The 25,626-nt window shown below is 40.7% G+C and overlaps 2 protein-coding genes across 2 annotated transcripts in view; both read right to left on the bottom strand.

Moving 5' to 3' along the window:
• LOC114558315 (rap1 GTPase-activating protein 1) overlaps positions 1-13,832 on the bottom strand; it is a 62,166-nt gene extending 48,334 nt beyond the window's left edge. Inside the window, exons 1-2 of the mRNA XM_028582209.1 lie at positions 13,729-13,832; positions 11,970-12,109 (exon numbers count right to left, since the gene is read on the bottom strand). The gene's annotated coding sequence lies outside the window, so the exon portion shown is untranslated. The remainder of the gene's footprint in view (positions 1-11,969; positions 12,110-13,728) is intronic.
• Positions 13,833-14,091: 259 nt separating this feature from the next.
• nt5dc2 (5'-nucleotidase domain containing 2) lies at positions 14,092-24,478 on the bottom strand. Its single transcript, XM_028582212.1, has 14 exons — positions 23,951-24,478; positions 21,829-22,013; positions 21,661-21,735; positions 21,501-21,556; positions 19,648-19,741; positions 18,710-18,838; positions 17,767-17,827; positions 17,557-17,659; positions 17,351-17,452; positions 17,198-17,279; positions 16,901-16,987; positions 15,876-16,016; positions 15,388-15,452; positions 14,092-14,859 (listed from the first exon to the last, which is right to left on the bottom strand). Exons 1-14 carry the CDS (start codon positions 24,348-24,350, stop codon positions 14,598-14,600), a joined length of 1,842 nt encoding a protein of 613 aa, XP_028438013.1. The 5' UTR covers positions 24,351-24,478; the 3' UTR covers positions 14,092-14,597.
• Between the last annotated feature and the right edge of the window lie 1,148 nt (positions 24,479-25,626).

Here is a 25,626-nt window from a genome sequence, read left to right as displayed (position 1 = left end):
TACAAAACCGTTTTTACTTGCATTTTTTGAAATAGGTTAGGTCCGTATGTGTTTGTGTTATGTGGTGAATGTGAAAATGAACTGCTACCTCCTTTGTCAGCTCTAGCCACTGAAAAGAAATAAGCAGAGAAATCAGGCCAATTACAAAAGCTGGTCAGTCTGACATCATATTTCCTGAGCTCATTACTATTCATTAGCTCGCCCAGTTGGGCTGGGTAAAGGAATCAGATTAAAATTTTTGAATATTAATGAGAATTGGCAGAAATCGAGCTGAGTCTTCCTGTAGGCTTTCTATACCACGCTACAATGTCTTGAAACAAGGTAACCAAGGAATTTTTTCCACAAAAAATGTTACAGAGTCCATGGTAGAACTTCAGACATTACCACAAAGTAATGAAACATGTGTGGCAGGGCACCTTTAATGTGTTTGAGGCTAAACAAACCTCATGAATCAGCTGTGATATAAAGCAACGTGAGGTTCAGGATAAAGTAAAGTGCTGCTGGTTCAACAAAAGCATTATTCAAATAGAAAAAAAATAGAACAATTCATATTTATGCTCTATGTTTATTCTCATTAATATTTGATTTTTCTCCGTGATGTAAGAGTGGTTTATTCTCTATTCTCTAGCCTTTCTCTGGTATCAAAGCAGGGCAAGTAATATTAATAACATTTTATTTATAGCACTTTTCAAGCAAGGTGCGCAAAGGGCTTTCCAGAGGAAGGGAAATAAAACTGAGCCAAGGAGCGATAATCTTTAGTTTTTAACCTGAAATCTGGAGGCTGGAATAGAAGATCCAAACTTGAGAGGCATCTGAGAAGAAGGTGTTATCTGCCCCCAAACTTTATTTGTAATCAATATCACAAAAATTATTTTCTGATGAGTGTTGGAGTCCTACATGAACACACAGTTTCCTTTGTTACATCTCAGATGAGAGGGCTTGTTAGCATTCAAGGAAATTGCAACATGCTGTTGGTTCACGCAAGTCAGGTACATTTAGTTTAGAATATTTCCCTTGAATCAGGATACTGTTGGTATCCTGCCACGTGTTTATCTGAAGTTAGCAAGGATGAAGTCTGAGTTTCATCTCAGATGAGGAGGTCTTTACTATCATTCAAGGGGAATTGCATTATGCTTGTGGCATGGTTTCAGGTTGGCAGATTGTAGTGGTTCTGTTGTTTTAGCGGGCTAATGCGCTCCCTGCTAGTACTTATTAATCATAGTGCAATAAAAAAAAAAAAATTGGTGGGGGGGGGATTAGCTCTCTCAGCAGCTGCTCGAATTCAGTGAGTGCTCCCTGAAACAGCAAAACTAGATCTAACTGTATAACTATTTGCTTTACATGGTCAATTCAGTTAGACGAAAATGTCTCTGGCTGAAATAAATAATTTCAGTTATAGCTCAAACTGCTATCAAAAATAACAACCACCTTTTTAAATGATCAATTATTTCTACCTAGTAGAAGTTATTGTACGTCTGTAGTAGTTGTAGTCAATATTCAGGGTGAGGGGGGCCTGGCAGTCAATGTTTTTGTTTGGAATGGACCTCTACTCTAAAAAGGTAGAAGGTGAGCTAGTGAACAGCCCCTTAAAGAACCGGGTTAATCATTCCACAATACTTAAACTGTATCGTCGTGGCCAGTGTACATAGTCTAAATATTTTCCAGACACTTGGCTGAACAAGGGCAATACATACACTTGGATATTTGGAGAGGGTGAGTATGCGGAAAAAGGGGTGCCATACAAATATTTGAAGGGAGTGAATATTCAAAGGGCAATTGTGCTTTGAAGCATGAGGAAATAAGCTGAGCCTTATCTGGGCGAGCATTTCATTTTCATTCCACTTTTAAAATTTCAGTAGCTGGCTGAGCATAAGAGTGCATGACTGTAGCCACGGCAGATGTAATTATTAAAAGCTGTAACTATTTGTTAGTTTTGGATGGTTCAAATTGCCTGTCAAGTCAAATTGAACAGAGGAAGGTCTATTACTTGACTTAACTTTATTGCCACTTCAAAGGAACTGAAATGGTATTAAATATTGTATTTGCTTAGTAATTCACTCCTCCTCACTTTTTCATTAGTTTATGCAGAATTAACATCAGTTTCTCATCCTCTGCCTGCTTTGTATACAGACTTGGAAAGTAGACTCCTCTTGCAGACGGCTGAAAATAACATAGTTGGAAAGAAGTTAGAGTACGGGTTGTTGACTGTCTGACTGGGAGGAGTAGAGCGAGCCTACTGAACCATCCTCCTCCCGATGAGGTCACGTGCCCCTCAGGCCCCTGGGCCCCCACTACAAACATCCTCACGCACACACTGCAGCCTTTCATAGACTTTCATTAGAGGACCAGGATATTATGCCGGACACAGCCCAAGAAAAGAGGTGTTGTCGCAAAGTCCTCAAATCGCACGAGCCGTATCCCACTTTACATTCCACTCTGTTGAGGTTTGAATGCAATTATCAGTTCCCTGTATTGATCCCATTCTTCTTATTTCATTGGTGAGAGACTGGCTATAATGAGTAGGCTATTAGGAGTCATTATTCACGTTTTTGTTTTCATCCATCTACCTCACTTTTCAGTTACAAATGGCATAGTTTTTAAAGATATTTTTAGGGCTTTTTCCTTTGTTATAATAGCTAAAGAGAGACAGGAAATGGGGGAGAGAGGGGGTGACATGCAGCAAAGGGCCTCGGGTAGGATACGAACCCTGGCCACTGACAAGGACTGGTGCATGCTCTACCAGGTGAGCTAGAGGTCGCCCCATTATTTTTTCTACTCAGCAGTTCATGTTTTTCAGACGAGGATCCGATGTGTAAGCGTAACAGCTACAGTGACATGTTGCTCATTGATCTTTGTTGCAGTAAAAGATCTATTTCAGTTCTAATGGATCCACAGTGCCATGCTATCTCTCCGCTGTGTCCCAAGCAGCTCCGTGATGGATGGTTTTTTGCGACTGAGAAGGACTCTGTCTTCATGCCAGGTGATCAATAGATGACTCACCACAGCAAAGACAGACTCAACTTTAAACCTCTCGGCCGGTGGAGAATTGCCAAAAAGCTAAAGGCCGAGTTTTATTCCTTTTGCTTTCAACTGAAGGCAGGAATAGTAAATCAGATTTTTTTTATTTCATTACCCCTGACCACTACTGCAGCATTGAACACTCCAAGATTAGGTGTTTTGGGATTTCAGAAACATTTGCACTGGAAAGGTCAATAACAAAGTTGGCTATTTCAATGTTGTGAGTGTATTTAAAGTGTTGAAAAGAGTAAGTCTACATGCATGTGCTTTATTACTGGTTTTTAAGTGATGCATGCTCATGAGAATGCAGAGTAGCGGTGCCCTCTCCTGGACACCGTGATTTAAATCAGCCTTTGCATGGAAATAGCAGTTATCTCTGAAAATAGAGATAAAGTAATGCATGTGTCACGTCACCCAGAGAAAAGCAGACTGTAGTGACGAAGAGGGCAGGAAATGTGCTTAGTGTCCTGACAACCTATGAGTCAGACCAAGCAAATCCATATCTGCAATACAGTATATTACAAGTCACCTTGCAAGTTTTTCATCATAGCAGTTTCAAAGCAATGGTTCTACAGAAAACACATCCTCACGGAGACCACACACACCCGAGTGTGAGGGGTCCCCCTCCCTTGTATGTGTTCTCCATCTATCTGTCATACAGCTCAGTGGTGCAGAGAAGAAACAATTTGAAATCATTAAAGAGAGGAACAGCACGTTGCGTTTGTCATTTATGTTGGCTTTATGCTTAATTATAATAATAATAATACATTTTATCTGTAGCGCTTTACATGGTACTCAAAGACACTTTACAGTAAATCCAGCACATATAGCTCATTAAAAACAGATAAGCAATAAAACCAACACATAAAACAAGCATATTAAAAGCAAAAACAATAAAACCAGTTACTACCAGGTGAGAAACGTAAGACTATTGTATGTGGAAAGCTGATCTGAAGAGGTGTGTTTCGATTAGTGTTTTGAATGTGTCCAGGTCACGGTGTATGGAGAATAACCTTTAGGTCATCGGTGGGAACCATTTGTTCCTGGATGATGACTGAATACTTAATTGCAGTGAGTTGTAGATGTCCCTACCATTGCATGTCCTATGTAAGTGCTACATGTGATTATGGAAATCCACTTTGAAACCATAAATAATGTTGTGTTAAAAGGAGATGGTGGCATTTAGCAGTTTGGTGAAAGACAGAAAGACTAAACAGAGCCAGGAAGGAGGATAAATCCATGGTCTGGTATTATGTCAGCCGTGTTGGTACGCCTACTTTTACAGCACACAGCAACATGCCCTGAATTTCTTTATTTAGCCAATAAATATTATATTGTATAAATTAATTGAACTTATCTAAACGCTTCCTTGGCTTATAACTAAAGGTCTTTTTATAGTTGTGCGTAGAATCGACGGCGCAGGGGACCCTACACCGTAGCCTGACGTGCACTTCTTGAAAAACAGGGGAGACTCTTTGGTTCTCTCACTATGACTCTAGAGTCGGTACTCGCTCCGAAGCTAATCGCCGGCACTCCCTCACTTCTCCCTCGCTCTACCACACACTCCCCACACACACACACTCCACACACAAGAATAAACATCAGGCCACTTACATAGGCTATGGCGAGAGCTCTGCGTGGAGCCTCCGCACAACTGTAAAACAGCCTTTACACACACACACACCATAGAGTCACAATGATTTTGTAGTGTATCTAATTAAAGGAGCAGTGTGTAGGATTTAGTGACATCTAGTGGTGAGGTTGCATAGTGCAATCAACTGAATACCCCTTCACACACCCGTCCCTTTCCACGCATTTATCGAACCTATTGTGGCCTTCAGGTAACACAAAAACGCAAAAGACTCTCTCTTGACCTAGAGTTTTCTTTGTCCGTGCTGGGCTACTGTAGAAACATTCGGTGCAACATGGCGGACTGGTGCAAGAGGACCCGCTCCCTATAGAGATAAAGGGCTCATTCTAAGCTAACGATAACTTAATAATAACGATTCTTAGACTACATCCGCATTATGTTTTCTTTTAAAAACGCATATCTTTTGCTCAACGCATTCTCATGAACGGGTTCGTATGATATCATACAAAGATTAAAGCACAACAATTCATATGATATCCTACGAAATTAGGCGACCACCGGCTGGTCACATGATGACTGGTTACATGATGACTGGTCACATGATGACTGGTCACATGATGACTGGTCACATGACTGTTGAATTTTGTGGTCTTTACAGTTAAAGGTTGAAGAAAAGGTTGCTGTTGAGTTTAGCCTACAAAACGTGACTGTTAGCTGGCTACAGAGCACCGCGAGGTGACGCTCCTTTCAGTGGCCGTTGCAGTTGAGTTTAGCCGACAAAAGGTGGCCGTCATACGATGTTGAGGTACCAAAATAACTAATAAAGATTAGAGAAAAGATTGTGGTTTAGATTAAAACAACAATGGTCTTCTTAAAGAGCTCATATTATGCTCATTTTCAGGTTCATAATTGTATTTAGAGGTTGTACCAGAATAAGTTTACATGGTTTAATTTTCAAAAAACACCATATTTTTGTTGTACTGCACATTGCTGTAGCTCCCCTTTTCACCCTGTGTGTTGAGCTCTCTGTTTTAGCTACCGAGTGAGGCATCACACTTCTGTTCCATCTTTGTTGGGAGTCACACATGTGCAGTAGCTAGGTAAGGACTACTAGCCAGTCAGAAGCAGAGTTTGAGGGAGTGCCATGCTAGCAGCTAGGCGAGCATTATAACGTGTGTTACAAAGTGACGCATGTTTGTCTCTGAAGTAAAGGCTGGACTACAATAGAGCTGTTTGGAGCAGTTTGTGAACAGTGTTTTCTATTGGAGATGGTAAGTGCCTTTGAGGTGGACTTTGGGCTTTTTCCTTTTGTAAACCTATAACATGCACAAAAAAGATATATAACACAATAAAGGAAAGGGAAAAAGCCAAAAAGCATAACATGAGCACTTTAATTAGTACATGCATTTCCTGGGTGACAGTCTTGTCTTTTCCTCTTAACTTATTCCAGGACACAAACTCTGCTTCCCCACTTGAAAGCCCTGTGTTTCGTAACTACGGACGAATGGTTCATGAGAACAGCCTCCTTTTGCTATGACTCACGTCCACATTCCTCCGACCTTTCCTAGCCCCTAAAGGCTCTAACACAGAAAAGGCAGTCGGACTGATCAGTCTCCCTGAGTTGGTCAAAAAAGTGCCTCGGAACACACGAAGCGACGCCGACTTGAGCGTACATTCTGCACATGCTCGTAATAACAGCAGGCGGCGCTAATCTGTATTGTCGCCCAAAAATTTTTAACCGACAGCTGATTGGACGAACACGTCACGTGGATCTGGCTTCTCCCAAATTTCAAAACCGACCATAATGACGGCTCGTTCGGAATATGATCTCATATTTTATGAAACTAGTTCACCGAAACGTGTTTCTGAAAACATCTTCATTTCAGATCGACAAAGGTCAGTTTCGTCAGATTTTGAGAGGCGTTCGTCACACTCATCCCGCTCATCATTTCCGGTAATTGGTCATTGCCCACTGGCCGATTCAACAAGTCAAATCAGCCCACATGAACGCCAACGGCTACTCCGACTGACGACGGCAGGGAACACACCAAACAGATGCAGGTCACCGACCTCGCCAGAGGGACCAAACCACTGCTCCTTTAAAACCTAATTACTGTGTGAGGTTGGACTAGTGAGGAGCTGTGGCACATTGAAAGTAACTTTTCAGTAATTTTTCAGTGGTTCTCCAGTCACTTCAATCAAGCGAGATGAAGGTGATGAGGATAGTTTAATGTGAAAGTAAATTCAAGCTACAGACTCAAGATACTACTGCTGTGACAAGACGCTTTCCTGAATGTTAATAAGGCCGACGTCAAAGAGTGTGGATGCGAGGTATAGCACTGAGTAACTCAGTGATTACACCTATATACATTTTAGGTAGGTAGAGAAACTTAACGGACTGGAAACAGTACAAAGGCAACTCTAGAGTAAACATAGAAGCCGCGCAGATACAGAGGCTGAGAGTGGGTGACTCATTCAAAGCCAATCAAAGAGACAGAACCCTTTCGTTCTAATGAGCTGTTTGCTGTAGTCCAACTGACATCCTCCTTTGAGCAGAGAATGCACACAAATGCAATTTGCAAATGAATAATTCAACAGGGAGGAAAATGATGCATCCAATTTCTAAAAAAAGGTATCAACATGAGGCTTTAAATATTGTTTGGTTTGGTGGTGCCTGGGACAGCAATAATTAAGACGTCACCTAAGAAGAAAAAAAAACACAATGACTTTTAATATAGGAGAAGAAGGGGCCGCATTTATGATAAAAAAAAAAAAAAAACAACAAGACAAGATAATGAAAACAATGTAGTAACAATTATCTCTCCATGTTACCATCAGTCAGCTTTCCCCAGCTTCACGCTGACACAAAACGCCTTCATTTGATGTAGATTCTCATCCCTGGTGCCCCTGACTATATTAATTACAGCACTGGCTTGTATTTCAGACATCACAGACAGGGTTGTAATTTACAAAAGGGTTCTATAACATACCAGACATCAAACTACAGCATGAGAGGGCAAGAGCGCAGTAGAGAGTCAATTGTACAGCTAAAGAGTGCATCTTCACAGGCTTGCATATTTGATACAGTGCCAAAGGGGCATCCTACATGTATGATGATGAAAGAGCTACAGAGTGTCTCAGTAGCAGCCAATGTCCTCAAATAAACCAGCATATAAATAATCCATGGGAAATCTGGAACAGCTTGTGTGGAAAGTGACTGGCTGAAGCTCTGATTCTTCCCCTGGTTTCTTTTCATATGTACAATAGCATAGTGGAGAAATGACCCGGTTCTCCACACCTTTAATAGGCGACTGAGGTGAATAAAACAGATAAAAAAAAATCTGCTAAAGGACCAAGTAATCAACTGGATGAAACGGAGAGTTCATGGGTTTAGAGATTAGCCCGTGAAAAGCTTTGGAAGTGGTCAATTCAACTTAAAGGTAACTCCTGGAGCACAGAGGTTTGTAGCAAAGTGACTTTTGTATACCAGCCTAGTTACAGCATTTCAGTACAGTGTAGCCATAATTCTTAATAATAAAAACAGGTGAACAGCAGTAGTGTGTAAGGTGATGAACGATCAGATCAACAGGCCTAAAGGGGAACTCTGCTGATTTTACACAATGTTACGGGTCTTGGGAGTACTACTGCATGCGTGTAAAAGGTTTTATAAAGCCTTTCGTGGCTCCAGAGGGAGCTGCACAGTCTCAAAGTCACTTGAGTCAGCAGACTGATCTCATGAAGTGGCGTATGTATGACACACCAATTTGTATGCCATTATTGGCGTGTTATCAATACGCATACTCGCTTTTTAGCGTGTTTATCAACGCCGTTTGGCCTCCATTGACTTACATTACCTTGCAATTGCGTGTGAATTTAGGCTGTAACGGGTAGTATGAAAGGGCGAAAATCCACGTAGGGAGGTTGGCCGTGGTGGAGGATGGGTCAAACACAGGACTTTCACCCAGGAAACCAGGGATCGTGTCCCGCGTGTCCCGTTTCCTTCCTGTCCCGCATGTCATGTTTCCTTCCTGTCCCACGTGTCATGTTTCCGTTGCTTTCTTCTTTTACTAAAGCCAACCCCGTTATTCTTTTCCTAAACCCAACCAGAGCTCCAAATGCAACGTCCCCGCAGATAGCTCATAATGCGTACAGATAACACGCGCCACTTGGCTTTAGAAAGTGGCGTGTATGTTTACGCAAAGTCATGATATCACGTTGGAGTCAGTGTCGGTTGGGGCTGAATACTATAAGTGTGAAATAAATAAATAAAACAAATCTGTGGGTGTGGAGTTAGAAAGAAGTGAGTTTCCCAGACCTCTGTAATGCGCTCCTTGTCCCTGCTTGAGGCTAGCGGCTCGAGGCTACTAGCATAACACACCCGAATCTCCGACCAAGCGGTTGGGTTAAATTGTGGGTAATGTAAGCGCCAGATTTTGACAAAAAAAAAAAAAAGTAGAGTGCATGGAATTTAAAAAACATCTCTGGTTCTGCTGCATCAATTTTGATATATATATATATATTTTTTTTTTTTAAACTGTCCATTGTGAGTGCGACAATGTTTTAGGAGTTGTGCTAAATGAACATTTTAGGTTTAGTGCTCAAGTATTGATTTTGGTGTCGCCTTTGATTGTGTGTTTGAGTTGTGAGGTTTGTCAGATTAGAGTCAGCTGACAGTAAACTAGGCGTTGACATTAAAAGGACCATTGCTCTGAGGAAGGGCCAAGTACTGGACACATGATGACTGAATGAGTAAATCAACCTTATTGTGGTGGTGATGGGGCAGTGGATATGACACATGCCTTTGGTGTGGGAGACCCTGGTTCAATTCCCACTGCAATACATCAACCAATGCGTCCCTGAGCAAGACGCTTAACCCCTAGTTGCTCCAGAGGCGTGCGACCTCTGACATATATAGCAATTGTACGTTGCTTTGCATAAAAGCATCTGCTAAAAGACATGTAATGTAATCTCAGCAACTGCTGCTCTTTTGTCTACTTGAGGATATATAAGGCACTCTGAAAGTCTGGAAAGAACACATTCATCACATCATCGACTCCGTAATATTTCTCAAGAATTTCGTACAATGCGACATCTGTGGAGTACTCTTATTATGTTGAATTAGCTATTTGGATTTGGTTAAACATCTAGGCTACCAGACCTAAGATAGGTATTTCAGCATTGTTTTAATTTCACTGTAAAATTGTCACTGATACATTTATTTATATGAAAATTTCACAAATTATTACTTTAAAATAATTGTATATGCACACAAAAGGGGTTGCGTTTTTTACTAAAGTCCATCACACCCTTTATTACCATCTTGGCAATTTTAAACCATTTTTCTTTTACCATTATCACCATTTAGTGTATTTTTGCACGTGCTTTTAAGTCCTTGCACGTACAATGCAAAGTTGGGATCTGGTGCAAATATGTACTAAAATATACAGAATACATTTTCTTGCAGTTGTCATTGTTGCAGTATCACGTCATATCACAAACTTGTTAACCTCACAATGTAAAATTGATACTGTATATTTCATAACTGTACATCCAGTTCTACATAATCACTCCCACTAAATCAGTTAACTTTAGGAGTATGGCATGTTATTAATTTTACATCACCCTTGAGACAAAATAGCTACAAAAACTATTTGGGCTACTGGGGTTTTAACCTTATTCATTACAAACTAATAACTTATCATGTGAATTCTGATTAATGATTACACAACAGTGAATTTAAACTGCCCCACTCCAGGACTTTGGCAGGAGCCAATTCTTTTCTGCCTTGCAGCCCCTCTCCAACGCTCATCCTCCCAGACTCTGCATTTTATAGCCAGAACAAGGATTTCCAACCCCACCAGGACGAGCCCATCTGCCTTTTTCTTGTTGCTCGGCCAAAAAGGAATTCAAACCTCGTGAATTAACAAAGACGTTGTGATTTTATAATGTTTTTGCAGAAGAGCAAGAGTCATGATAGGGTAAAGCAAACCGTGTAAGTCTGTGTTTTCTCTGTGGGGCTTCTATTGTTGCTGGTGAAAAAATATCATCTGCAGCAGGCAAATCTTCCTACACTGAGCAGAGAACGTTGCTCAGCTGTAAAAAGTGAAGGTCCCGTTACATTGAATAATAGAAGAGGCTGCTGTGTGGAGGGACTGGCTGCCAGAGCACACAAATCATCGGAGTCCGCAGCCTCCCACGGCTCGCATAGCGACAGACACGGAGGCACTCAACTGGGAGCATAAAGATGTGAAGAAGGGAGGGTTGTACGTGGAAAAGAATTGGGTTACAGGTGAGGAAATGAAGGAGTGAGGATGGAAAAGGGAAAAGTGGAGGGATAGAAAGATAAAAGGAAAAGGATGAAGAAATGGAACTGTGAATGGATGGCATGCTGTGTATAGAAATCCAGGATGGAGGCACTGAAGGATGAAGGGTTGGTGAAGATCACTGGCAAAGGAGGGACTGATTTTAGAAAACTAAAAATCTGTGTAATCATTTTAGGGACTGTCCTGTGCAAGTTTATCTATCAAATAAAGCAAGTCTATATTCCAGAATATAATAAAAACTGAATCTGTTAAATGTATTCATTCCTACTCACTTGTTTTTCACTAAATTGGGGCTTTAGGCTTTCGTGCCAAATACATTAAACACATTTAAAGAGTTCAGCACATAGAATTTTTTTTTTTTAGTCCTGGCAGTTTCTGCTGCTCATGTGCAGGCTTATTCACTAAAGACAGGCAGCCGTGAAATAGACTGAAACACCAGTCAACCTCGAAAATACACAGATGCACTACTTAAATAGAATAAACAAACATGGCAGGAAAAACAACCCTCCAAGCATTCGTCTTTTTGGTGTGTTAAAATTCACTATGTAAAATGATCAGCAGTCATAAATCAATATGGGCTGATACCTTCTGGCACTGGGTATCATAGAGTCTAAAACAGGATGCTGGTATCAGGGAAATGCAACTAATACTGAAATCCTACTCTCAGAGTAGAAATACAAAAAATTAACTGATACCCTCTCTCTCTCTCTCTCTCTCTCTGAATGACATTAATAAACACAATGAATCATTCTTCTCAATTACCTCAAACAAATATTCAGTATTGTCAGTAAATAAGGTACAGTATATAAGGTACTCCAATTTGAGAAAAGACACCTGGTATTGGAAAAGTCCTTAAAGCTCTAAATCTTCCGATTTCCTCACGTACTTTCATTCTACACAGCCTAAAATATGTTTGTTGATGCTTATGTGATTCTGTGAAAGCATTTGTAATGCATTTTCAGTGAATAAATGGAGACCTGTATTCTACTCAAATCTATTGAGGGAAGATAAAGAAGAAAGAAAAAAAAAAAACATACCCAAAGAGGATTTAACACTGGATGCAATATGCAGCCATCAAGCAGTGTGCCATAAGGTGTTGATGTGCCGCTCGGTGCAGGAGACAGGAAACCCTGCAACTCCTTAATGGGAATGTGGTCTAGTGGTCTGGATCAATAGCCTGTATGATTGAGATTGAGAGAAAATGTCATTCTGTCATCAAGTGTCACATAAATTTATAAAGCTTGAACAGGAATGTTGAGGTGCAAATAACCACTAAATTGACATTCAATTATGCCATAAGGTGTGTAAAAAAATATACAATCCATCTATACTCAACAGAAGGTAGCAATAGACCGATTTTATCGGCTCCCCAATATATGCGTTCGGCGATGTTTTTTTCCCGGCATGATTTACAGACTAGCGTCCACAGGCAGCTGTGTGTCGTTGGAGACGCTGCAGTTCACGTGCAGACCATGCATGCCCCTCCACCACTAGCAGAGTGGCAGTCTTAAATTACAAATCAAGCACTTTATTTCAATGGCTACTTTTCAGGTTCACTGTTTTCTTAAATTATTGAAATGTGTTGACAAAGGATATTTTGTGATGACCTGATTATATCTGTCTTATAATATGTCAGCAAGAAATGCATCATCAAGGCGGTGGTGTAGATGTTGATGAAAGCCTTTTACCCTTGCAGTTAACCATATGCAGTGCACCCACCCATCCATATGATGCACATTGCACACATAGTTTGGGTGATATGAATGTTAAGATGATTGCCAGTGATCTGTGTTTTTGTTCATTAATTTTAAAGAAATGGTAGAGCAGATACAGAAAACAAATCCAGTGTGGCAGGGTTTACATTTGTATGATGTAAATTGAGGGAGCAAAAGCAGTATCGGCTCCAAATATCGGCTCAAGAAAATCGGCACACCATATCGGTCATCGGCTAAGGCTGATGAAAAATAATCTATATCGGTCGATCCCTAATAGAAGGCATAGCTGCAGGAACTGTGACATTATGGAATAAAATGTCATTGGAGAAAATGCTATTGTGCAATAAAAACACTCTTGGAAAAGGGCGTTTTGACATAACAGGTTTTATTTATATATATATATAAAAAAAAGATTTACTCCAATTGATTCTTTTTAAATGTATTTATTTGGTATTGTCATAATGTCTATGTATTTAATATTAAACATTTCGTATTTTCAGAAAACGTGACATCTGCATGCAGTGACATCTGATGGGAAACACACAAAGCAGTGTTTTGCCTTCCGGTCACCCACAAAAAAAATAAAAAATAAAATCAAGCACGTCCCAAAACGCTAGTCAAACTAAAAACAGTTATTTCTACCAAATACTCCCCAGGAAATATTTGATAAAATATGTATCTTATCTTCAAAAATGAACAAGGACAAATGTCTTAAAACAAATCCCAACTTCACCATCGACACGCAACGATGATGTCAGCGAACAAACAATTTGGAGTTCTGTAGACTCTTGAAACAACTTTTGGCTCTTACAGTAAAACAAAAAGAGGTATGAAAAGATGATGCAACAAAGATTCCTGCTAACAATCGACACAAACATCCGTGTAGCGACACTGCCCGTGCAAAAACGCCAAGGAGCAGCTACACCAATAATTCCTGCACGGGACAGAACTACTAAAAACTTGACCATTACCGCTATAGTCGCTCCTCCAGCTGTTTGAATTCAGCTGCAACTATTGTACACACACCAGCCACAGCACAGCACACTGCTGAACGTGTTGAAGCATGCAGAGAGGACAGTACCTTGGCTGTTGTCTTCAGGCAGGCGGCTGGAAGTGAATGAGTTTGTGATGCCGAGTACAGTGGAGATGAATGGAGGCTGCGCTGCCTAGCAACCAACAGACCAATCAAAAAAATGGAAGGCAATTTGACAAGAGGTTTGACTACATTTGCAACTCTCACGATGTATTTAACTAACTAAAAAGGTTAGGCTGTCCTCATTCTGTTCACAATAATCCCAATCTTATCAGACACCGAACACGTGAAAGTGAGAACACTTATTTCCAACATGGTGCCAAGATTTTAAGATGACAAAGAAAACACAAAGAAGCACAAGACGTCCAACATAAAAAAAAAAAAACTAAAACACAATCATCAAATCCAAAAACACATCACCACAATTTAATAAGAAGAAAAAAAATCTCCCAACATCAAAAAACTAGGACAGCTAAAATAACGTAACTGCAAATTTAATAAATTGGTTACCCTGTCCCATAGAAAAATCCTAACCTGACTTCTATAAGCCCCTCCAACATGGCACCTGTATAAAAAAAACACATAATTATGTCAGATTTTACTTGTTTATTTGTGCGTCGGTAGCTCTATTGCTCAGCATTTTGATATCACTTTGACTGAGGCTGCAAACAGCCGAGTGTCTGTCAATATTGAACCACATGCTCTCTGGACAGCAGCTAAGTCTACAGCACCCTCTAGTGAATTCCTCAGGGAAGTGAGTCACCGGGTAGAACAGGGATCCTTCGCCCTGTAGAGGGAGTTGTGCAGCACCTTCTCGACTAAAAAGGACACTAGCTATAGTATATAAAAGAAACTAAGATATGTCCGCTGGGCCTAAAATAGGAAACATCAGACAGTCACTGAGGAGAGCACAGATCTCATCGTATCTGAGACATCTCCTCCAGAAAAGGTGTCTTCATGCAGCCTGTGCAAAGCTGGTCCATCCACAGAGGAGCCTCGTGCTGCAGGGGGGTGCGGCGCGGGTAGAAGGTGTACGTGAGGTCGTAATTTAAAAGGCAGCTGAGCGAGGCCATGTAGATGTCCGAGAATCGACACAGGCGTCTGGAGAAGTAAGTAGGGTTGTGACACGTTCGGAAGAGGCTGCCAAACTGAGGGTTGAACAAGTTCTTTGTCACCACCCTGCGACACATAAAAGGTTAGGGTATATAAGTTAAAATGATTTAAGGCATGTATAAATGCATATATATGTAAAAGGGGGAAGTGGAGTATTGAGATACTTTACCGGAGTAAAAGTAGCAAAACAACAAAGTAAAAATACCCAGTTACAAGTGAAAGTATTGCACTAAATATGCAGGCAGAATGCCCTCTGCATTCAAACAGCATTTTAATATTAAAGCTGTTCGAAGTGGAGCTAATTCTAATTCTATTTTATTTACAGTTAGGTAGTTTAATTTACTGTAAAATAGCATCATATGTAATATGCTCATTGTAGGTTCTTTAAAAGTTACTACTAAGTTAACTATAGCTGGCAAGTAAATATAGTGAAGAATAAAGTGACATAAAACTTAAAAGTACAAGTACAAGCACCTCAGAACTGTACTTCAATCCAGTGCTTTGATAAATACACCATATGTGATAAAAGCAGGGTCATTAGGTTAACTGGGAGATACACAACATTAAGTGATGGATTAAATGAATGGCACCCACATGAGTTCTTCCCTCTCGTTATGCCATTCCTCCAACACCACTTTAGACGCTGGGTCCCGATGAGTCTAAGATAATAAAGAAAACAACAATATGAACAAATCGAGGTCTGTTCTACAGGAAAAAAAAAAAAATTTGATGGAAACCTAATATTTACAGGTACATAAGCAAATAATCATCCAACCTTTCCGATTAAAAATGTGAGAACACACACCGTTTGGACCATATTTCTGACATCCCGTTTTGTCATCAAACCAGTGACAAACAGCTGCAAATGAGTGTCAGTGCAGATAGGTGGTTTGCCAACAGTTCATTTGGCAATATGAGGCTTACCAAACATGAATAAGTGCTATCTATGTCTAAATCTGTCCCATAAACCCTTTACACATTTCGGGTTGGAGTTGGTCAAGACTGGAATTTTCAGGTGTGGCAATGCTGTTTTTTTGGAGAGCCCCTGTGTAAAAACAGAGTAAAGGGGACTGACTTCTCACCTGTAGGCGTTCCATGAGGCCGGTTAAAGCCTGTAGCCAGGTGAGGCTCAGAGCGTACTGCTTTGTGCTCACCACTTTGGTTTCCTGCTCCAGCTCCGGCACTATGGCTGCTGTACGCCAGCCATGTCGCAACATCAGGTCCTACCACCAAGTGAAATTGCTTTAGTCAACATCTAGCCTGTACAAAGTTAAGTCATCAGTGTGTTCTACAAAATCCATCAAGTCACGTTGCATATTTATTTAAGAGAGAAGCAGTAGAGTACTCCAGGGGAATCTTATCCACGGAAAAATATCTGGTTCCTGAACCAGTTATCCTTGTCAAAACACATTTACTCAGCTTTCACTGTTCCTGGGCAGAAACACACACAAATACTCAGCAGGAACATGTTTCGTCACCAGGCGTCTTTAGTTTCACCTATTCTGGATGTCTTTGTTTACAGAGTCAATCAGTGGCTTCCAGTAGGTTACACAATACATTGTAAAGGGTTGCTGCTGGTTTATTAATCACGTTACAGATGAAGTTTTAGATACTTTTAGATGATCCCATTTCTGGACACAGATGGAACCAATGAGAGATATATATATATATATATATATATATATATATATATATATATAAACAAATTCATGTACCTTTGACTCCAAAATCCATGCCGTTGATTCTACATTTTTTAAACAATATCAGGGAGTCTGTACTGCCATCTGCTGTTCCTAGCCCCCTCTGGCCCCACCCAAACATCAGATTGGAAATTTTCAGAATTGTGCAATAGGTGGAGACAGTGGGCATCTGGCAGTGTGTGAACCTGCATGTCTGTGTTTGACAGGGCCTGGACCGTAAATAATGAATAATTTGCTACTTTTTTTTAAAATCTTAAAAAATTATAATTTGTCAAATTTCCACTTTGAGAGGAAACCGGATACATTGTGCGCATTAAATGCATAGAAAAACATCCTTGTCACAATAACAGTTAGTCATACTTTGGATACTTAACGCAGGGAGTCATCCGCATGCTTTTGACACTTACAGCCAAGTCACTATACAGATGGTCTCCAAAGTACAGAACCTTTGAACCTCGCCAGCCTGACAGTCTGAGGAAGTCAAACAGATTTCCCTGGAACACAAAAGAAAACCACAAACCACAGGCCATTCTCTTCAGCTCATTAAGTACACACAGAATGCAACAAGTAAAAACGTGTAACCTATGAAAACCCACTACTAAATAGAGAGAGAAAGCCTAATGATAAGAGGATCGGGACAGCTCAAACATAGGGAAACATTTAGCTTTGAGATAAGTCAGACAGTAGCAGAAGGTGATACAGACCTGTTTGTAGATCTGTCCTTTGTCCAAACTGTTTATCTTTTCCCACCGAAGGTCTCCATTACCGTCCAAGCGCCTAAAGGGTCTGAAAGGGTAACCATTTTTAAATGGCATTTCTGAACCAGATTCACCACTTTCTCCAAAACATTTACTCACTTGATGCAATCAGTGAAGAAGTGAGGTTTGTCTGCCTGGACAATGACAACATCAAAGAAGTCTCTCCATTCTTTCCCCACCATGTGTGTCATCCCTTTATCCCTACGCACGGGAGAAGAAAAAAAAAAAAAAAAATTAGAATAACCGATTGTTACGCTCGTTATGAATCAGACTGGACTCATAGCTGACAGATAGCCAACACTTACACAAAGCTGAAGGGACTGTTGGTAATAAGGAATAGTTTCTTTCCCTGACTGACCAATCGATGCAAAACAGCAGCCGTCTCCTCTCCTCTCTGAATTAACTTATCTGTAAAGAGAAGGAAGAGAGCTCAGTGGCACAAATCGTCACTGTAATGTTATTTCACGTGCAGTAATGTGCTGGCTTGATACAAACTTAGGAAAAACATTTCTTACCGAGATCTCTCATGACCCATTTGTACATGTAGCCTTTCAGGTGAACCATGCCAATTGCTTCCTGAGGATTAAAGAAGTATTACATAAGCTGCTTTTCAAACATGAAATTATCCAAACATTGCCATACGCGAGAACGCAAATGTCCGAATCAGTTGGATCGGTCATTAAACGGCGTTTACCCTGCCAGCTCCCTAGTACAAAACCAGTGTAATCTCTGATTGCTCCAAATGTGTGAAAATTGATGAGGTTCCATGCCGCTCACGCAAAACTGGAAGAAAACAAACAAATTGCAACAAAAATGTCTACCTGGAGAGATGACGGGATTCGGGAACTTTTGTTGGTAAGAGCTGATGCTGAAATTGTCAGACAAATTCAAGGAAGAGCAAGAGACTCGGTTGTTTATGAACAATTATAAACGTCTCCGAGATCCGGGGTAATCAGTGTCATGTCCTGTCTGCTGCGCCTTCTACTGAGCGTCACCAATCGTCAACAACAAACAGTATTTCCAGTAAGAGAGGACACATCTGACATGAGCAACATCTGACATTTGTGGAAACAGCTATACAGGTCTTCACAACAGATCTACAAATTCCATGGTGCTCTGCTGATCTATTTTCTGCTACAGAGAGAGATAGCCCATTATATAAAATTGCTTTTTGTTTTTTTCTTCAATCAAAGCAGATATTAAACTGTAGTGCCCTGCAATTGGAAACCCTGGCATATCAGGACAGAGAGGAAAAGCAGCTATTGTTCTGTGTTCCCACAATAAGAGTCCATTGCAAAAGTTTTTACTGAGCTCAGCAGATTCCTGAGCCTCCAGCTGGAGGCAGTATGTGTAACAGCCAAATACAGTGGGTCAGTATGCCTCTCAGCATGAGCTATAGGGTGGATCTGTCAGGGTGTAACATTCAATACAGAGAGAGTTAGGGGGGAGCACACTCACCGAGACATCCTTGAAGAGGTGAACTGGATCATATTCGATGCCGCTGGTGATGAAAAAATCATTTGTCGCGGCCAAGAGAGTCATCTCAGGAATGGAGAAGATGTCCATGAACTGCTTAATCTTTGGTCCCTGTGATAGAAAATATAGTATGATGCTTGATAATGACTTGGGATGCGGTAAATGTTTGTGAACTTGTAAAATTAACACTTGCTAATCACATAAGGAACCATTTTCACTACAACCACAGCCCACTAAGAGACAGACAAGAGCCACGCCAAAACTATTTGGATAGGAATGTTTCAAGGAGAATTAGAAGATGGAGAGGCATACTTCCTTCCAGGAAAGCAGTCAAAAGACCCGATGGACCACAACTATTTCCAATTTGAGTCCAAATTGCTCCTAATTAGCAAACAAGTCCTTTTGTGACTGTCAGACTCAATAGAGATTTCTACTTTTCCTGACTGATTGAGTGTGGCTCCCACTAAATTCATAACTAAAAACTAATTATTTTGTTGGACACAGAGTTCTGGCGGTTAGCTTTTAGGGACTGGAACACTGCCTTCCAGCTGATTCATGACGACAATGGAACAAATGAGATTACAAAATTCAAAATCTGGGTTTATGTAATACTAAAGCCACACACTTTAAATATCCGTGGACAGTAACAGATGTAATCCTGAACTACATGCCGGTTTGAGATTATAACAAATGTGTTGAGTCCACCAAGTTAAGAAGAGCTTTCTCATCTGTGCCAAACCTGTTTCACAGAGAAGAAAACATCGGAATACAAAGTGCAATAACTTTATTATAAATGTCAGAAAGCTCTCTCCACACAAGTTATTACAAACATTCAAAGCAAACTGAAGTACCTGATTTAGATTATCCAGTGGTGTTCATATTACTATACACTACTACACTTTTAAAACTATCCTCGTCACCTTTCCATAAAAGCCACTGTCCTCCTGCAAGGGGACATGGTAGGTCCCCCCGTTGAGCTGAAGGACCTCCTCGTCTGGCACTGGGCTCAGTCCCCTGGGAACATCAAACAGAAATTAATGCAATAGAGCACACGCACGCGCACACACACCCTTATCAGATAAAGCACATAGATGATTTTGTTTTCAGCAGCAGGGGTGTGATAAAGAAACTAGAAGGGCACTCGGAGAGCGCAGACCTCAGCCAAGGCCATTGTTTAAGATTATTTTTGGGGTTTTTTCATGGCCTTTATCGACAGGACAGCTTGAAGACAGGAAAGGGGAGAGAGAGAGGGGACGGCATGCAGCAAAGGGCAGTTGGTCGGATTCAAACCTGTGGCCTCTGCCAAGGACTCAGCCTACATGGGGCGCACACTCTACTGGGTAAACTAGAGGCTGCCCCTATCTTGCATTCAGGGTGAGAACTACGGGGGAGCTCGGCTCCCCTTAAAAAGACATGGCCTCCCCTGAAAATATGATTTGTGAAATTTAGGGGTGGGGGGTCTCTAAAAATATTAACAGTGTGTCATTTTGACGTGCAATTTCAGTTTTGTGTAATGTGATCATCGTGTAAAATTTCAAAAAATATTCGTTCATGCATGATGGTGATTTAAACCTAATTCACTTCGATAAAGATAAGTATACATGCTATTCTTGTCATGAGCATCAAGGTGTGGCGGCGCTGCGGTGCAAATTCAACTCATGTTTAGTACGTTAACTCAAAAGATTCGTAGAAAGAATATAAACGTTGGAGGCCATTCATTCAGCGATGAGGTTAATAGCACGACCGATTCACCGGTTGCAAGCCCCGTTAGCACACCTCCCGCTGGGGTGACAACGCAAGAAGAAGCTGAAGAAACAATGTCCTCTCTGGCTGAAGATTGAGGTTGTAACAGCTCGGCAGAGGCCGGTCACAATCCTAACCCCTCTTGTTCCGCTCTTGTTCCGGCCCGCAGTGGAGAGACTGGAAGAGCCGGTATACATGGCTGTTTGTTAGCCTTGTGTCGTCTTTAACCCTTGAGAGAGATTATCTATTGATTTATGGATTAGCTGACAGTATAACGCCTTTGCACCTTGAGCAAAGTCATACTTGGCCATTGGCTGCACCCTTTGATGGTTGATAGATGCAAGTAACAGCTGCATGTTTTTCACTTAACCTTTTTCACATTTTAATAGCAAAGTTCTTGTTGTTTATTTTCAGGCTGGAGGCAATTCCAGGTGCAACTCCCAATGCCAATACACTTTTGTTTGAAGAGTAAAGTTGAAGCTCAAACGGAACATGTTAGAGGCCATTTCCCCTACAGGGAGATCACAAACTAAAACCTAAAAAGTGTTGCTCCTGCAAGAGGCCTCAGGCAAAACTCTAACTGCAGTCTGCACAAGCTGGACACACAGCTCTTTGTCCAAATGCTAACACGCTGCTGGTTAAACGGTTAAAGGATGGAAGCTTGGGGTGCGTCGCTCAGGCCTAACCGAATGGAGGAATTATGGTATTCTTCAGTAGCCTGAGTAACTTTAACCGTTGTTCATGTGAAATCTCAAAGACAGCCTGATGCTTTGTTTATAGACTATTTGTGGGTGGCTGTTTGCTGTTTGACCTATCAATTCCTGTCGATAAAGTATAATAGGGTAAATCCTGTATAGTGCATACACTTGTAGCTGTTATGTATCTTTGTAAGTCATTGTAAGTCGCAAGGCTGCCTACTGACAAACAAACAGACAAACAAACCAAACTGAAAACGTAACCTCCTTGGCAGAGGTAACAAGGTGGCATAAGTGTTACTTAACATACACTCAATACAGCATCAGCCTCTTACCGATACACCGTTCCTGGCTCAATGTAATGGAAGGCATCTATCTTCATCAGAAGACCCTACAGAGGCGGAAAAAGAGTTTTACTTGTAATTATCTGTACAGAGAAAGAATGTAAACATTTCTCTTTCTGCAATGGGACATTTGTGATTAAAAAGAATGTACCTTTTGGATGTCATAGTGAAGACCCCGAACGGCAAAGTTGGGAATGTAATCATATTTGCGGATGGCTTCAGGGTACTGTCAAACGGGAGGACAAAATGGATGAATTAACGGGAATCTAAAAGCAGTTGTAATGCCAATATACCTGCATGCAACTGCTGTAAAACACACCTTAAAGTGTTGGATTAGGAAGTCTCTCGCTGTATTGTAGATCATTGAGTGGAGCGCATTTGAGTACAGAGCCAGTGTGTAGTCATAGTCAAAGCCGTAGATGTCCACTTCAGCCAGGTTGACCTCATTGTTGGCGTAGATGGTGGAGGAGTTGAGGAGGTTACACGCACCCGGTGGGATCACATCTGAGAGCAGAGTTAAATACGGATCAGATCATACAGAAATCCACAACTAAGCAAGATAAGGGGAACAAAACACAAGTCACTGTTTTTCATTTTGATGAAGGGAAGAATTAGGCCATTCACAATGTAAAAACAAATCTGTACTATTCTCTTGTATTATGAAACCTTCCGACAGGATAGCAGTAATTCCACTGCTGTTTTCAATCTAGTGGGGCTGGCACGCTCATCAAAGGTTGCGTAATGTGTGCTGACTCTTCAGAGAACTAGATCCATCCAACAAAAAATGAAACATTTCGTAAAGCCCTTTTGTACTGGATTTTATGTATCCCTGATTGGGAGCATAGCATTCATTAGCCTAACTCTTGTAATAGAGGTTTTTTACATTATCTATTTAAGGGTTTGCTAGCCACTGTTGCAAACTTGATAAGTACAACAATCATGCAGCTAATGGATGGGCACAGATTAAACAAACAGTTTACAATCTGTTCAAGGGACAGCCTCTAATAACCTGGCTGGAATATGAGTACAGGACTAGCACTGTGGGTCTATAGGAGAATGTGGGCCAAGGCTTTCTGTGCTGGGACAGTTCAACGAGGGCAGCAGCTGTGCAGCAGGAAATACGAGTACCAACTAGTTTTCCTCCAGACATTCTATTTCGAGAAATGCCTCTATTTCAGGGCTGAGTCACATCACAAAAGTTTAGATCTATGAAATGACTAGTCAGCCTGAGATTGTACAACCAACTTAAATTAAAATTCTATTCACAATTCACGCTCTGATTTAATCAGTTACTGAGAGAAAAAAAAACATCCTATACAATTATCACAGGAGAGACGTACATTGATTATGCAGTAAAGTATTAAAAAAACAACATTTCAAAAGGTAAATATGAATACTCCACATTTATGTGACAGCTAGATTTTACATAAAAACGTTTATAACTTATGATGCATGGTTATAAATTAAGCAATCCAACAGTCGCTTTATAAAGTACGTTAAATTAGCTCCATCTCGACAAGTTTCAACATTAAAATGTTGTATTCATGTTAATGCATCAGTAATACTAGTCATATATCATAATATCACTGTAGTAGGGCATTATGCTGCAAAATGAGTACGTTAACTGTTCTTTAAGTAGATGTTTCTTGTACAAGTTTACTTAAGTAAGACTATGAATGCAGGGCTTTTGATGGTAATTGAGTTTGTTTAAGGTTTTTTTTTTTTTTTCAAAAGAACTATTGTTACTTATCTTGTTGTTTGCTCTATGTATTGTCCCCCTATGATAACACACTTAAGATAGGGCTGGGCCACGTGGACAGAATAACAGCACTGAAAAGTAAATATTTTGATACATTCGCAATATTATATTATTATGTTGAATAAAAAACCTTTAACTCTATGGTGTTATACATTTGTATCACTCCTTTTTAAGTTTTTTAACCATTATATGTGGCTCTATTTTTAACATTAGACTTTATACGTGTATGCATCACCTGTACCGTTAGCTGTTACAAAAAAAAAAAAAAAAACGTTTCTGTCAGATGACATATTATACTACATTAGCGGTCTGCTTAGACAACCATTTTGTTCACTGCTCAAAGCAATTGCTAATTTAAATACCATTTGAAAATCTAACAGCTATAAGCTAGCTAGCTAGTATGTTTCGTTAGCTAACGTTAGGACTGTTTTGAAGACCAAATAGAGGAACTGTGGGAAACTTGTTATTGACTTGTCGTTTTCTTTAAAACAGCAGTTGTTTAAACTAAATCCGATTATGTGTTTGGCATGGAGGGGTCGGCATTACTGTGCCCTCTGTTCGATTGGGATAACTTCGAAAAGATGGAAAACAAACTCGGAACCGAGTAAACAAAATGTTCCCGCCCGTGATGCTATGTGGGGGTGACTTGGGGAACAAAGAGGGGACCCTATGCTCTGCTTACCGTGAACCAGCCGTTTGGTCTCGTTGTAACGAGCCCACATGTAGGACGTCGTGTTCGCTGGAACTGCGGTGGAGGTGTGTGACCGTCTTTTAACACCAGTAACAACACCGGGAGCACCCACGGGCTCTTTGGGTCCCGTGGGTCGTTTCTTATCCCCAGTCGTGCATCTGTGAGCCGGCTCGGTGGATGACGGCACCTCCCCACTCGGCCTGTCCGAACTGCCGACTTTACATTTTTCTTCGCAGCCCTGCTCCTCTCTCCCAGCGCCTGCCGCGGAGACGCTACATGTTGTAGAAAGTCTGTTAACTTTGGGAGATCTCGCCAGAGGAGGAGTCTTGTGTCCTTTAGTCCACAGTGTACGGGTTAATATAGCGCCCAGTGTCTTAAAAGACATTGTCATTGTGCAAATGTAACACGTCTAAAACCTGCTTCCTCTGCAGGACAAATATGTATTCTTGCAGCTTAGCTCTAGCAAGAAGTACATGAAAACACCTCGCCCTCACGTCGCCATGCCCTGGATAAACACGCCTCTTCATTTAAAGGGGCTGGTCGGTAGTCCCTGCAGCCAATCATAACCTGACCTGACTTTTTTTTTTTTTTTTTTTTTTGACATAACTGATCATAACAAACACAAAAGAAGAGTATTACTTCATATTTGCAAAGACTAAAATGACATGGCTGTAACACATTTCTTAATTGCATGAACTGCTGAATTATTTAATCTATTTTTCTTTCCTCTTTCATAATTTATTTACCACTTAACCCCTGGTATGTATGTTGGAATTTGTCATTGTTTTGCAATAAAGAATACAAAAAAACCTCATTTTTTAAGTTTCAAAATGCATTCAGGACCTTCCTTTGTACACTGAGTTTAGGGAAAGTCCTGCACTGAGTAAAAAGTATTTAGGCTACTGTAAGTAGTGTTAGCAAAATGTACTTGAGGTATCGAAGGTAAAAGTAAGAAGAAACTGCCTGTGATTATTACTAGTATGCTTTTATAGTTGGTTCAGATAGAGCTAAATGAAAATTGCCATAAACACTACAACTTTTTGTTTTAAAAACAGAACAAAGTCAAACAAAATGTTGCTGTCTAAATCAAGAACAATATCTCAATTTGAAAATTGTCACTGTTTATGGAACCTGAAGTTTATGAATTGACAAATGTACAAGTGATGCTAAGCTTCATATTTTTTTTATTTTTATTTAACCTTTATTTATTCAGGGGAGGTTCACTGAGAGGCAGCCTCTCTTTTGCAGGAACGCCCTGATCACATTCACACAGTTACACATTCATACCAGGAAGCTGCCCAGTACAACCACAGCCTGATCTGCTGGCCACTGAGCAGCTCCACTGGAGCGGTTGGGGTTAAGGGCCTTGCTCAAGGGCACCTCAGTGGTGGTAATGAGGGAGGGACAAGCGCTGCTCTTTCACTTTCCCCACCCAGATTTTATCCTGTCGGTCTGGGGATGGAACCAACAACCTCCCAGTCCCAAGCTTGCTTCTCTAACCTTTAGGCCACCATTCAAATTTCATGTATGAAAACAAATAGGACTTCTTACTCCAGACTCTGCAGACATAGAGCATGTTTCTCTCTATCCTAGATCATGTGATATTGTCTGTATGCACGTACAAACTGCCATAACTGCCTAAAATCTCTAGATCATGTCTACCAGTC

Source organism: Perca flavescens, chromosome 7 (assembly GCF_004354835.1).
Source record: "Perca flavescens isolate YP-PL-M2 chromosome 7, PFLA_1.0, whole genome shotgun sequence".
Taxonomy (NCBI): domain Eukaryota; kingdom Metazoa; phylum Chordata; class Actinopteri; order Perciformes; family Percidae; genus Perca; species Perca flavescens.
The sequence above is the reverse complement of the archived record's forward strand: the minus strand, read 5'-3'. Positions and strand labels throughout refer to the sequence as shown.